General features: G+C 41.1%; 1 protein-coding gene across 2 annotated transcripts in view; it reads right to left on the reverse strand.

The window, feature by feature from the left end:
- Nucleotides 1-15,136, reverse strand: part of AFAP1 (actin filament associated protein 1) — a 91,002-nt gene that overhangs the window by 10,537 nt on the left and 65,329 nt on the right. Inside the window, exons 9-14 of one of the 2 annotated variants that reach the window (XM_089516333.1) lie at nt 13,592-13,741; nt 11,737-11,948; nt 10,065-10,210; nt 5,010-5,127; nt 3,174-3,431; nt 1,224-1,338 (exon numbers count right to left, since the gene is read on the reverse strand). In XM_089516333.1, the coding sequence (XP_089372459.1) occupies nt 1,224-1,338; nt 3,174-3,431; nt 5,010-5,127; nt 10,065-10,210; nt 11,737-11,948; nt 13,592-13,741 (999 nt within the window). Of the gene's footprint in view, nt 1-1,223; nt 1,339-3,173; nt 3,432-4,991; nt 5,128-10,064; nt 10,211-11,736; nt 11,949-13,591; nt 13,742-15,136 lie in introns of both variants that reach the window. The other variant, XM_089516332.1, reaches the window with a different exon arrangement.

A 15,136-nucleotide genomic window follows, 5' to 3' on the forward strand; every position in this document is an offset into this window, starting at 1 on the left:
CAAAAGACTAGAATTCTTCCAAAACTCTGGTGTAATGAAGACAGACAAACTGTATTTACTGAGACAAGAAGGCAAAAGTTTAATTGATTTTTACAGTTGTCCCTCCATCACATGGTATCCTCTAAGATCGGGGTAGACAACCTTTTTGAGCCAGGGGCCAGGTTGCTGTCCCTGAGACAACTGGGGGGCCGAAGCCAAAAAATAAACAATTAAATATTTTTAATTAATTAAATAAATAAACCTGGACAGATGTAGGACAAAATTTTCAAATGGAGGACACTTTTTATAAAAAATGGAGGACACACACAAAAAATTGCTGATTTTTTAAAAAATGTTAAGATAAATGCATGTTTCTGAGGCTTCTATAGACAACTGCCCCACCATGCTCCCTCACACGAGAGGCCAAAGGCCCCGGCAGCAGGACTGTGCTGGGGCCGGTCCCAAGGCCTCACCGGGCCGCATCCGGCCCGCGGGCCGCAGGTTGCCTACCCCTGCTCTAGATAGTGTGAATGAAATAATTATTTAAAGTAAAAATCTCAGATTGCATTCCCCCATATAAGTCTGTCCATGCTTTGTGATCAGCGAGAGGCTTTTCTCTCAGTCTCACCCACCTTGAGAGATTCAAGGTGCAGGCATGGGAGAGGGTCTTTGAGGTGGTTGTTCACAGATTACAGAACCTCCTTCCAAGAGAGGTTAGGCAAGTCCCCTCCCTATTGGTCTTCTGCCAACAGGCAAAGGTTTTTCTTTTCATCCAGGCTTTCAGAAACTGCCTGCCTTTCTGTTATGGTCTGAGGCTTTAAAACTAATGTTAAACTTTTAAATATTTTACCGCTTGCTTTCACATTTCACATTGTCTTAAGTGATTTTTTAATTGTGGTGGAAGCCACCTTGTTCCTGGCTTCAGCTTGTCTATCATGTTGGGAAGCTTGTGGGCAGCCATCATCGAAGAGATGTGCTGAGAGCTACAGAGAACCACCCCATATAGTTTGAGAAGCAGCCTTTTGGACATACCAACTGGACTGCTGCCTAGGCTCATGATAGGTGACTGCCTACCTAAAAACCACCAATCCTACAGGATAGCTCAACAAGGAATGAAATTTCAAATATACAGGATACTGTATTTTACACTGGATTCCAGCAATACGACATAAAAACCTACTCACAGGCTAGTTTCCCATGATAAGACATTTCCTAAGACAGGAGATAAATGGGGGAACACTCACTAGAGGTGCTGCGTTTCACATTTGAAGCAAATTCTGATTTCTTCTGTGGATTGTTTAATGTTCTTCCTTTCCCCATAACTCCATTTGTAGCTGGAGAAGCTTTCTTTCCTTTAAACTGTTAGGAAAATCAAATATTTATTTAGTGATTCAGTGACTAGATGACATGGTTCACACTTTTCTTATATAAAGAGCTAAAGCTATTCAATGAAAGCAGGTCATTTTTGCTCACAAATTTAAAATTAGTTCCATTGAAATTGTGCATATTAACCAGTAGTTAAGCAAAAAGCATCTACAACAGCTACTAAGAAGCATAGAAGGATGAGACCAAACATTTCTTAAGACACAGAATATAGATAAGTGTTCAAGACTTCGGAGTTCTGTTCTACTGAAACAAATAACTCCAGTTAGGTCTAGCTATTTAAAATGTGGGGAAAAGGTCTGCAAAGTATATTTTCTCCCCTCCTTCGCAGTACCTCAATGGACTTGTGATCCATTATAAGAAATATAGACGGCAAGATCTCTATTCATATACTTTACCTTGTCTTTAACAGATTAAACCTATTTTTCAGGTTGTTATATAATATAATATAATATGTTATATAATATCCTTTCAAAGCAAATAATCATGGTGTATACCACACAGTAAATACTGGAAAAGTGATTCCACCAACATCTTAGTGCTTATTTTCAACTTCAGAAGCCTTCCTGGACTCAACAAAAAACAAAAAGTAGACTACATCTCAAATTGCCAAAAAGTAGATATTGGTAATTAATGTCCTAAATGAATTTCTACCCAATCTATACACTGGGTTTTTCCAAGGGGGCTACAAAATAAAAATTAAGTGTAGGTGTGTTTTTAGTAAAACAACTGCTGAGATCTATATGGGTCACACATAGACTTTACTACAATTTGTATTTAATTTGTATTGTTCTGTCTTTGTTATTTATTATTAGAAAAAGTTAATTGTATTTCAGGCTACTGAATTTATGTGTCCTTAAATATGTTGAGCACATTAAGTGCAGAAAAAAATTATTATTATTATTTGGTATATTGATACCTGGTTGCCGTTTGTACTCTCCAACAGTTTTTTTTTTTTTTTTTTTTTTTGGTATCCTTCCTGACTTCAGTATAACTCCTTTGGACAAATTCAGATGGACATCTGAGTTGATGGATCAACCACAGCATGGTTTTTTAAGAACAGCACTGCCAGATGTTGAAGTGGCGGTTCACCCTATGTTCCAAATGTATTTCAGAAGATTGAGAGCTTTGACCTTGCTACTTGGCTGTAATGTGCTGAGGTAGTTATGAAAATGTCTGCAGTGTGAACACACTACCTCAATTATTTGTGGGAATTTTATCATCTCCTTTATTTGGCTAGAATGTACTGTTCATGAGGGTGAGGGAAATAAAATCCTGGCAAGACTTTGGAAAAAAATAAGGAGGGGACACATGTACAGATGCCAAAGGAGTTTTTATATTCATGATAAATGGCTTTTTCCTTATAGAATTAGAGGATGCCTCTTGCACAACGCAGAATGTAGAGGTTCCAGTACCTCTGAATTGTAAACTTGTGTGTACATGCTCACGTGTATATGAGTCCACTCTACTCTGAAACAGGCAGGTTAATTTTTGCTATTAACACAGTCCTGGGATGCAAGACTTCATGTCCTCATAAATAATTTCTTACTCAAAATCTAGACTGACCTAGTACTCTGCATAGTAATACAGACGTTTATAATCTAAAATTTTATCTCTGTGCTTGTATTCTCCAATATACAGCATTCCCGTGTAAGAATTAAGCACCCAAGTGAAAAAGTACTATGTGGCATTACTGAAATCATAAGGCATTTAATGGTCAGTGCATGAAGTGCATTTAATGATCAGTGCATTAAGATATATTCAAAAACAAGAACAGAAAGTTGAATTAAAAGAATTAAGCACTACAGTACCTGTGACACAGATCCCCTCCCCACAGCAGAAGTATTAGTGACAGACTGAGCAGAAGATAGATTGGATGAGATAGGGTGTTTATAGTGGTTAGAAGACAGTTTGTCAGTAGATAACCTATTGGTTTTTCTGTCGGTCGGTGGACAGCGTGCAAAGATTTTCGGAGACGGCAAATTATCATACAGGCCCATGTTATCATAAAGCCCATCTTCTCCTGTGCTTCTGCTACGAGAAGTAGGAAAGCCATCTTCTGGTTCCCACTGCAATACACATACTTAGTAAATTAGCATATACACCATGCACTGTGAAATAATTATATCATTAGAAAGTTAACTGGGTAATTAAGATTTCCCCACACACTGCAGCATGCATTGTAAGTTTGCATCAGTGACCCCACATTCTAAAAAACTAAATGAGAATTATTTGTTTTATTTTACAGATTTTATTTTATCATGATGGAAATTATTTCAATTCTTGGATTACATTTTGGAGGTCTTAGTAATGTCTGAAAAGATTCTACTGAAAGGGAAAATAAGGACTGGCTTTTCTGGATGACTCATACCAACAGACACGTCCATAAATTAATTGAAGATTTAGCACCCAGGTTGCCTGCCTTGCTAAACTTGCATCTTATAAATCTCAATGAGGCAAGGCAAGAAATTTGACTACTGAGTTGAAACTGCAAGGGAAACAAGACAGATAATTTTGGCCTATCCTATACCAAAGTTAGCACTTCTATAGTCCATTTCACATCATAATGGAACTGCTAGATGAATCAGTAATTATTTGAATATGAATAAGCAGTAAGAGTGCTACCTCCTCCCTTTATTTCACATGAGTAACTGAGGTAGAGATTTCCTGGTTTCTTAAACCACAGATGTTCACGACATACAGAGCAGAAAATGGGGGTTTGTTGTTAACCAGGATTATCTCAGGATCTAATCACTTCCTCAAGTATTATGGCATATTTTGGGAATCCCTTTGGGATTTTATTTCAGCTTGAAAACCAAAACCAAACTTCAGATAAATGGAGGAGAGGGGGACCACCAAATTCCAGTGTTAGGCATGGCCAATGGCAAATGGGTAGGCTCAAGCAATCCAGCATATTTTAGGAAAGGCATTTTCGTCTTTCATACAGGGAAATAGATACATTCAAACATGAGAAAAGCTGGGAAACTACTAGAATATGTGGTCAGGGGAAGAGGGTATGGCCATTTGGGGAAACCTTATAGGCTGGATTGGGACTTGGGGGAGGGGATGATGAGGGACAACACAGATATGGTCCCAGAGCCTGATGTTCCCCACCCCTGCATTATGAAATAGCAGTAGGAGCAAGTCTTTTTCTAACAAAGCACTGCTGGCCCATTTACTTTGAATGATGATGAAAAGGAATCAATGGGTTCAGGAACTGCAACCCAAATTTGATTTGCTGCAGCCGAACTAAGCAATTAGGAGTTATTCTTTTTTAGTCTTGTGTTGGCATAGGTAAGAGGATATCAGGGAAACAGTCCACAAAGGTGGACGAGCAAAGGACAAAGCATCACCTTCCCATTTTATTTTGCAGAAATGTAGGGTTATTCAAATCCTTGACCCCCAGGGAGCTGCCTTATCATTCTGGATTAAACCAACCAAGAAATACTGCACTACATATATTTATGTTGTCTTACATGTGCATGTAATCTTGAAACAGTAAGTCCCTTATCTAAGCAATCTACAGATAAGACACTGTCAGCAGCACTTTAGAATCATGCCTAGAAATACTCTTCTAAGTGGCTTCATAGGCCTTGGAGGGCTCAACACACATAAATGATTTGACCTACACAAAAATCAATTCTTACTGATCCATTTATGCAAGGAACATCGTCATAATGAAGTGCCATCCCACTGGGACATGCGTAGCCATTGGCAGAATTTCCTCGATAAGGATTAGTAGAGAGAACTCGTCTGTTCATAAAACTAAAAAAAGACAGAAAACAATACACACATCTCATCTTATGGTGAATTATATATGAAAAACATCTGATTCATCTTAGCTTCCTCCCCTCAAATTCTTCCCTTCATCCTTCCGTCTCCCCCTTTTATATTACAGAACATGTATAACCAAGTATTTGCAAGCTGAAATTTCAGCCAGGAAGTTATTGTTTAGCAAAGCACAATATGCAGGGTGGGGGGAGGACGCAATGTAAATTATTTGATGGGTGGGAATAACCAAGTCAGAAGAACAATGCTAGATTTTAGGGGGAAAGGCTGAATATGTAGGGGCTCTGGTCAAATTCTTAAGACCATCTATCCAGTGAAAAAGATTTTCTCAAGGAAGGTCATATACTTTCTGAAAGTGGAGGTACCTTGTTCTAAGAGGCAGCAGCAAATAGCTTTGACTTTTATAATTACAGCTTGTAGATCCAAAGAGGCAACTCTGAGAAGAAGATGGTATTATATTTCTATTTCACTAGAAGAGAATGGTCTTTTATTATACATGGTGGGTCTTTCACTGGGAATGGTGGGTGAACTGTCTGGATGGCTGCCTGAGAATCTGAGAATTCACGTGTCTGATCCACAACCAGATTTTCAGACCTTCAGTTCAGGAGGGAAGAAGATGCATTTTGATTTTGGTGAAGAGAAGAGCAAAGGTCTGAGGCTTTGCAACTAGCTAACTACTAATACTGAAGGGACTCAAATGTATTGTTGCTACTGAAGTTCTCAGTCTAGATTCATCTTTATGTGCTTACTTGCCACAAGAAGTCAGACTTAACCCAATATTCATCCAAATGTTCATCTGATTTTGATTTGGATAAGTCCGGTGACTAAAGGATGCTTTGCATAAAATGCTGCTTTAAGTAAAACAGAAGTTTATCATAATGTTCCAAATGTATATGAGAACTTTTATAAGGACTGCAAAGGACATTAAAGTGTAAAATGTAAATTATGGACTGCTAGTAAAAACATACACATAGTGATTTAATAGCTAAATTATAAGGCCTATTATTTGTAAGCATATTTCACAAAAAGTTACTCCTGCACTGATAGCCAGATCAAATTATTCATGTAGCTTTGGCCTAAGGGAAATATTTATCCACATATTGTTCTATATCAAACATTTGACAGAATACAGGATTTCCAGAGACCCCTCTATTTTTGTAGACTGCGCTGCGAGTTGCTTAAAGCAAACCTTTGTACACCTATTTATTGTGCTCACTTATTTATTGCTTGAAAACAGCCTTATTATTACCATTATTATACACTTCAAATAATACAACACCTCAGCCCGTTCTTTAAAGACTTTCAGTTTTAAAAGCCTGTCGGAATAAAAAGGTTTAGCCTGACAAGAAAAGAAAAAATTAGGAGGCGGCCATTTTAGCCTCTCTGGGGAGTTCCAGAGTCTAGGGGGCAGCCACCAAGCAGGCCCTCTCTTGTGTTCCCACCAACTGTGCTTATGACGGTGGTGAGACATAGGCCTGTTACAGACTGCCAAAATAAAGCTGCTTCGGGTCTCTTTGGAGGTATGCTATTTAAATGATGCATGCATCCTAAGAATCCGGAAGCTGCACCAAAGCTGCACTCCAGTGCTTAGGAATGGAGTGTGGCTTTGGTGCGACCTCCGGACTCTTAGGACCCATGCATCATTTAAATAGCATACCTCCAAAGAGACCCGAAGCAGCTTTATTTTGGCAGTCTGTAACAGACCTTAGAGAAGGGCCTTTCCTGATGATCTCAGAGCCTGGGCTGGCTCACACAGGGAGATATGGTCTGCCAAACAGACTGGTCCTGAATCATATACGGCCTTATAGGTCATAACCAACACTTTGAATTGTGTCCCAAAACAAACTGGCAGCCAGTAGAGCTCTTTCAACAGTGACATTGTGGGGTCTCTGTAACCTGGCCCAGTCAACAGTCTGGTTGCAGCTCTTTGGACCAGCTGAAGTTTCCGAATGCCCTTCAACTGAAAATAAAGCTCATTACAGTAATTCTAATGTAATGTAAAAAGTTATGTACCACCATGGCCATATTTGGCGTCTCAATGAACAGGCTCAGATGGCACACAAGCTTTAGATGTGCAAGAGCACTCCTGATCACTGCAGAAACATGGGCCTCCAGATTCAAAGCTGAAACCAGGAGTACCCACAAACTGCAAATCTGAGCATTCGAGGAGAGCACAATCCCATCTAATGCAGGCTCAATCTCTACTCCTCGATCTGCCTTCCGACGGACCAGGAGTACCTCTCTGTCTTGTCTGGATTAAGCTTCAATTTGTTTGCTCTCACCCAGTCCATTACTGACAGAAGACATTGGTTCAGTACAGAGACAGCTTCCTTGGAATCAGATAGGAAGGAGAAACAGAGCTCACTGTCATCTGCACACTGGTAACACAGCACCCAAAACTCTGGATGACCACTCCCAGCATTCATGTAGATGTTAAATGACATGGAGAATGAAACTGAACCTTGTGGGACTCCACAGCCCAATAGCAAGGGTGTCGAACAGAAGCCCCCAATGCCACCATCTGAGTTCGCCCCTCCAAGAAAGACCGGAACTACTGCACAACAGTGCCCTCAAGTCCCATCCCAAAGAGGCAACTCAGAAGGATACAATGGCCCGTGGTATTGAAAGCATTTGAGAGGTCCAGCAGAACTAACAGGGATACACTTCCCCTGTCCAGTTTCCTGCATAGGTGTGAAAACAGACTGAAATGAATCTAGATAATTCTTTTCATCCAGAATTCCCTGGAGTTGGAAAAGCCACCACACGTTCCAATACCTTTCCAAAAAATGGTAGGTTGGACACTGGGTGATAATTATACATTATAGTGGGATTCAGGGATGGCTTTTTCAACAAAGACCTCACAAAGTGCCTCCTTTAGGCAAGTTGGAACATTGCTTTGTTATAGGTAGGCATTAACTACCCCTTTCACCCACCCAGGCAGTCCCCCTCTGGCTTGTTTAATAAGTCAAGAAGGACAAGATCTAAAACACTTCTGGTGGCTTTCACCTCTCCAAGGATCCTGCCCACATCATCAGGTTGCACAAACTGAAAAATATCCAAACTGGCAATGTATTAACCACAATGTTTGGAGCAGATCTGAGCAACTTTATCTGCAAAGTGCATGCAAATTCTGCACAGTGGTCTGCATTCTCTACTTGAGGGTGTGTGTGTAAGATTCCTCCAACCACTCAGAACTGTTCTGCTGGATGGATCCCTGCAGATCAATGTTGGCTGCAAAAAAATTCTTTGCAGCCTGCTCTGCCACGAAATAAGTCTTGAAATAGGCTCTAGCCCTTGTTCAGTCACATTTGCTTTGATTTATTATCATTATATATAGTTTTAATTCAATGTGAGTTAATGGTCAGGGCACAAATATACCTTGTTTGAAATCTGAAAGGATTGTAGGTTGACTGTAGGAGTCATTTGAACATTTTAAAAAATATATTTAATATACGTACTGTATATACTTGACTAAAAATCAACTCCGTGTGTAAGTCAAGGTCAACTTTTGGAGCCAAAATTTAGGGGTTTTATATGACCTGTGGATAAGTCAAAGGCCAGACTTAAGGAGGGAGCTCAGCTGGGGAGAGGTTGTAGGGTGATCGGCTGCCCTTCCAAGCCTCTCCCCAGCTGGGCTTTCCCCAGGGGAGGAAGCTCAGCTGCTGAGAGGCTGCAGGGCAATCAGTCGCCCTTCCCAGACACTCCCCAGCTAGGCTTTCCCCAGGGAAGGAAGCACAGCTGGGGAGAGGATACAGGGTGATCAGTCGCCTTTCCCAGCCTCTCCCCAGCTGGCCCAACCCTTGCCAACCCCAGCTGGGGAGAGACTCAGGTCATATCGTATACCCAGGTTTTTTGGATGAATTTCTTGACCTAAATTTCTCAAATTATACATGAGTATATAGGGTATATATAAGAAAACTGCAAAAGGCAAACATAATCATAAAACACTTTTTTCTCATACCCACAGGAGGAATGCCTCTTCTTAACATGAGTGTGTGTCCTCTAAGCAAACTGTTTTAGAATTATGTTTTCCCCACATATGTACTTCACTGATAGATCAATTATAAATCAATTAAGTTTTCTGTAATTGGGATGTAACACTAATCAACAGCAATTTCATTGTGTAAAGTAAAAATGAATAGTTCATTGTTAATCCTAAGCATATTTACCCAGAGGTAAATTCTACTGAAAGTATTCTCAAATAAGTGATTGTAGTTTAAGTTGCTTGGCAAGTTTTCCCTCCACTCATTGTTTCAAGGAGATACAGACAAACTGTTGTCACAGGGAGCTTAGGCCTTATCTGCACAGGTCAAAAGGCTCGTTTCCCACTGTTCTGGTGTCATCCTTTTCAGATAACACACAGCCAAAACTCTGGTTCTGGTGAGAACAGTCTGGACAGCATCAAGCACATTCAGCACCAGAACCAGGGTATAACAACCTTAGAACTAAGTAAAATAGCCTACCTCTTACTTCAAATCTTTTGGGAAGATCCAGAGTCCTTCATTTCCGTGTTGCACCAGCATTCTGCATGGGCATCCCACAGAACTGCCCAGTATGTATGCTATTCTCACCAGATGTTAGCTCTGAGGTCAGAACAAGGAGGCCAGCCATGTGACTGGCACTGGGCTTCTTGTTCTGAGTTCAGAAATGAGTGACCCATAACAGTGGTGGAAGCACCGGGCATCTCAGCAAGTTTCTCTAGCAGATAGCCGCCACAGTGCAGAAACGGAGGGCCAGGTAACAGGGAGAGGTCAACTCCAAGCCCAAGATACTCCAGTGAAGAGAAGGCCTTAGTGAGTTTTTGGCATGGCATCTATTAATGAACAGAAGACTGCCAAGATTTTGTGATACCAAATGCAAGCAATGGGAACCCAGAGTGCCTGGAAAAGTTTGTATGATTTAGCTCCTCCTACCAGAAGGTCTGCTTTGCAGCTTGAATGACACTTGCTGTTATGTCCACATCAATGTAGTCATAGTGCAGAGTGCCAGGGTCTGCAGAGGAGCCACTCTCAGCCAGCAAAATCCCAATCCACCTGCCCATGTCTTCTGATGATGATGCCTATGTAAGAAGGGGGGAAATTACAGGAAAACACTTCATCTCTTGCAGAGATACCAACCACTTTAATATGAGTGCAATCAATTTTTTAGCTTTATCAAATTTAGTGGATTTGCTTTTTAATGAAAAAAAAAACCCTGGGGTGGTTCACATGCATCATGGAATCGAAAAACTACAGGAATAAAAGCAGCTAAAAATGTATAAGCAGCAAGATAAAAGCAGCTGTTAATAAAAGGCTATCATATAGTTAAGAATTAAGAGATTGAAGGAATAAAAAGGCTTTTGTGTGGCACTAAAAAGACATCTAAGTTGCTATCAAGTTAACCTCCTGAGGGAGAAGTTTCTGAGAAAAAAATGTGATAGCCAAGATGACCCTCGGAAGGCAGGGGACTTGGTCCTGCAGGCAACCTTACAATACAGATAAGTTCATCCTGACATATATAGTACAACACAGAAGACAATTACACTGTGGGATCAAACAGCTGCCATAATGAGAAAAGACAAGCCATCATCCTACTTCCCCAAATATCTTCTCCTCAGGGACTTAATAATGAATGTAAATTAAAAACTAGACACAGAGAATCCACTGAAGCCACTTTCTGGCCTGAAGATGTAGGTCAATGACTTTGTCATGTGAAATAGCAGTAGTTTTGAGTTTGAAACTCACTGTAAATAGAGGCAGAGGGGGAAAAGGGGGTTTCATAACAGGGGTATCAGATACTTCTAGGGAAAGAAGCATTATAGTAAAGTGAATGGTAGGCTTAGTACTCCTAAAGTTTAAATAGAGCTTAGAATGAAAAGTCAGGAAAGGTTAAGAGCTCCTGATAGCCAAGAATGGTGATGAAGGTAAACCAGGGATTCTTAACAGAAGTACATTATTTTCTTAGATATAGAACATACTGCTTGCTCCATAGGCAATACTGTTCACACCCATTCCTGTAAATCTGGAGTGGAGAACTGTTTCTAGGGGGAGACATATACTCCCCATACCCTGCAATGGTCTGGATGATATCTGAGAGTGAGGCCAGACCCCTGATGTCACTGGATCCACAGATAAAGCATCATCTTCTCCTGCCAGTGCCTCAGTCAACCGGTTGCCTCCTCTGTTCCTTTGCCTTCTCCACTCAGGGGAGGCATAGATAAGGGCACTCAGCCAGCACATCAGAAGCCAGGTGACCCATGAGATCAGAGCTCTTCTGGTACTTCAAGTTTCATTTCAGTTTTTCCTTCCACACACAGGAAAGGCAGAGTTAAGTGCACTCAGTAAAGACTTCAGGAACCCCTCGAAGGCAGTGCTGCCTGCAGTCTTCCATCACCTCCCCCATGGGGAGTGCAAGGGAGAGAAGGGGAGGGAGGAACAAACTGAGTGAGATATGTCTCAAAAGTTGTACATCAGTCACTCTCCTTTCCCTTTTTCCTTCTGAGGGGGATGACTCCTCTGAAGGGGAGAGATTTATCCTAAGGCCAGACTGGCCAGCCATATTTGGCCCAAAGGCTGGAGGTTCCCCACCTTGATGTAAAAGACATACCTCTAAGACTGCAACCTCCTGTGTATTTCGAAGCAGGCGGAATGTGAGGGGATGCTTGGAGTCCAATCCTGGAATGACTTCACAGCCACGGAGAGGAATAGAGACAATATGGGTCTTTAGATCTGTCCTGTCTTTATGGAAAATGAGCTTATTATCCTTCACTCTGCACCAGCGCTCACGCCAACGGTTATTTGATAGTACATTAAGGTATCCTACAGGAACAAAACAAGCATCTTCACTATTTTACTTCAGGTAAGTACAAATTGCTTATCAACACAAACTGCTTGTGTCTAAGGAGTAAAAACAGGAGCAAAGCAGAAAATGGGATTGCTTTACACCAAAGCTTTCTTAAGTCACTTGAATGATCTCCATTTCACCAGTTCAACTGCATAGCCATCTTCAAAACACAGTGAGTTGCAAACTTGTTTTTGCTGGAAGTTGTGATGTCATACTAGTAGCATGAATTATTACACAGTCCTGATTGTACAGCCATTTCACAATGAAATTTTTTATCTCAAAGCAAAGAACTGGGAGAGACCCAAGAATATCTTTGAGGCTTCTACTGAATATGTTGTAGTGGAGACTTTTAAAAAATCTATCACTCTTCAATATCTTCCTCCATTAAATTCTTCTGACAATGAAATGGGAATCATTGCTGCTTTCTGAAACATTTTCAAAAATTCTGGTCTAACTAAAGAGGAACAAGCAAGACCCTATACAATGCTGACAGAAAAGGCAACTGAGATAAGTCTTAAAAAGAAAAAAGGTGCAGAGAAGAAAAGAATCACACAACACCTCAGGACAGGAGAGGATGTGTGTTAGTGATAAAAAGCACAAACGCACACAGGAAAGCTGGATAAGATAAAAAGTTAAATGGGTAGGCAGGAGAATGAACGCACTGAGTAAAAAGTACTGAAGCAAAAGGCTGCCCACATACCAGGAAAGTAAAGCAAAGAAGTCAGGAGGCTGATGGGGTGGCATTCAGAAGAACAACAGGTAGAGAGGATGAGAAAGGGAAGTCTCAGAATAAAGTCAAAATAGAATCAAGACAGGAAGAGCTATAATGTTAGGGATGCTGAAAAAGATAATTATAAAGGAATGCTGCTACATACAATTGCAACTGTCTACTCCCCAGTCAGAAAACACATTTGGTAAGTTATGAAGCACAGGGAGAGAATATTAATCAGACTAGTCAATGGGAAATCAAGCAATGTCATTGGATTGGGGAATGTCTACGGCTGTGTGCTTACAACTGGCACACATGGAGATGTACTCTAATGCAGAGGTAGGGAAAGCATGTCCATGCAGCCCCCAGTACTCTTTTTGTGATCCCCAGGCCGCCTTAATTTTTTTTAAAAATATTGCCCATAAGTGCCCTTTAGGCAATTTTGCCACAAGTCCCCATCCCAGGCCATTTTAGGTCCAGGACAGTCCGTTTTTCTAACAGGAAAGGGTGCAAAGTTGACTTCTGGGTCATTTTCTCTTGGGGAAACAAAGGTCCATGCTGGGCCTAAAATATATCAGAAAGACTTCAAAATATGGCAGGGGTGGGGGAATGGGGCAAAAATATTGCAAAAGTTTTAAAGCAAGAGCACGTGGCCCCTCCCTTAAGAGTTAGCCACGCTTACACTAACATAACAGCAAGAATTCGTGAAACTGGACTGGAATTTTTTGGTAAACTATGAGGGTCAAGAGTGTGTCACAATGTTTAAAGTTATTTGAGCCGAAACCTGAGAGTAGGCAGCCTTTAGAAGAACAGAGCTAGTGAAACCTAGAAGACAAGCTTGGCTGAGCTTTTGCTTCTTGTTCTTCTTTCTGACTTAATTGCTGCTGACACTATAATGAGACCACTTACCACACGTTGGGATATCTTCTTCAGCTGATGAGGTTTGCTCATCTGTGGAGGGCTTCTTCTTTCCTAAGCCAATTATCTTTGTAATCTTCTTCCCTGTTACTTTAGAGACAGTGCTTTTGGAGTCTGTCTTTGAACTTTTTTTCCTCTTTACTGTCAAGAAAAAGATGATCATCTTAGTTTTATATTTCAAAAGCCGAACTATGAATCAGATGCAGTTGTGCCACAAAAATATTTATCATGAGCAGGTGACAAAAAAGTTGCCTGTAGTGAAGGGCCAATATGATTGAATGGCTGAATACCCATAGCTAGAACAAATTTTTGATCAGCCATGGAAAATCCCTACATACTTCTGGATAAAGCTGTTTCTCCATTATACTCTTTCATTGCTGGTCAGGCATCATACAGTTGGCCCTCGCCTTACGCGAGAGATCCGTTCCGGATCCTGCCGCGTAAGGCGAATTCCGCCTATGCTCAAGCCCCACTGGAAACAATGGGGCTTGTGCACGGCAGGGCGCCACGGGCACGCGCCCCCATTCAACTGAATGGGACGCGCCACCCCTTCCGCCCCATGCGCTCCCCGCGGCTTGAGCACATACGCTCAAGACCGAGTATGGCGCAGGATACAGAATTAAAAAAAGGTTTCACAGGCCTGTTACAGACTGCCAAAATAAAGCTGCTTCAGGTCTCTTTGGAGGTATGCTATTTAAATGATGCATGGGTCCTAAGAGTCCGGAGGTCGTGCCAAAGCCACACTCCATTCCTAAGCACTGGAGTGCAGCTTTGGTGCAGCTTCCGGATTCTTAAGATGCATGCATCATTTAAACAGCATACCTCCAAAAAGACCCGAAGCAGCTTTATTTTGGCAGTCTGTAACAGGCCACAGAAACACTTTATAAAGCACTCTAACAAGATTCTCTTCTAATTTATTTTCACAATTACATACTCTGTATGTCATTTCCAATGTTAATGAAACCTTTTGCTGTCTGGAGACCCTGATCATTTCCTGCTGATTGCCAACTAGGGGATAAATGATTAATGGTCTCTTAACTGCCCTAATGTCAGAACTCAAACGGGCTTGCATCTACATAGGCACACATAGAATAGTAATTAAATGTTAGTAAGAGATGTGCCTTTTCCCCCTTAAGAATTGCAAAGAAGAGGAAACTTAACGATTACATAGCATTGCAGTGAACATCAGAATCCTTCTATGTATTTCTTGAAAATACAAGAGCTCTTACAGTTTCGAACTTTCCAGGCTAGTAGGCACATTTATAATGTTATCATTGCCATGACACCCACCACCGGAAGAGTGCTGTGATGGGGATGGCTGGGGACAAAACATCAATTTCACTTAAAGAGAGATTGTTAAAGTTCAAGACAAGTAATTTAACCAAGTCCTTGGTAGAGGATAGAGGGGAGGCTTGACCACAACACATAAAATTGCTCCCGTAAACCCACAGTTCTCTCAATTTTTCAGGATCAGCCCTACCCCCACAAACAGACACTTTGCCTCATTCACTCATTCCCCAAACTGCAACCACAAGA

Source organism: Sceloporus occidentalis, unplaced genomic scaffold (genome assembly GCF_023333645.1).
Source record: "Sceloporus occidentalis isolate IW3139 unplaced genomic scaffold, rSceOcc1.0.p SCAF_3, whole genome shotgun sequence".
Lineage (NCBI taxonomy): Eukaryota > Metazoa > Chordata > Lepidosauria > Squamata > Phrynosomatidae > Sceloporus > Sceloporus occidentalis.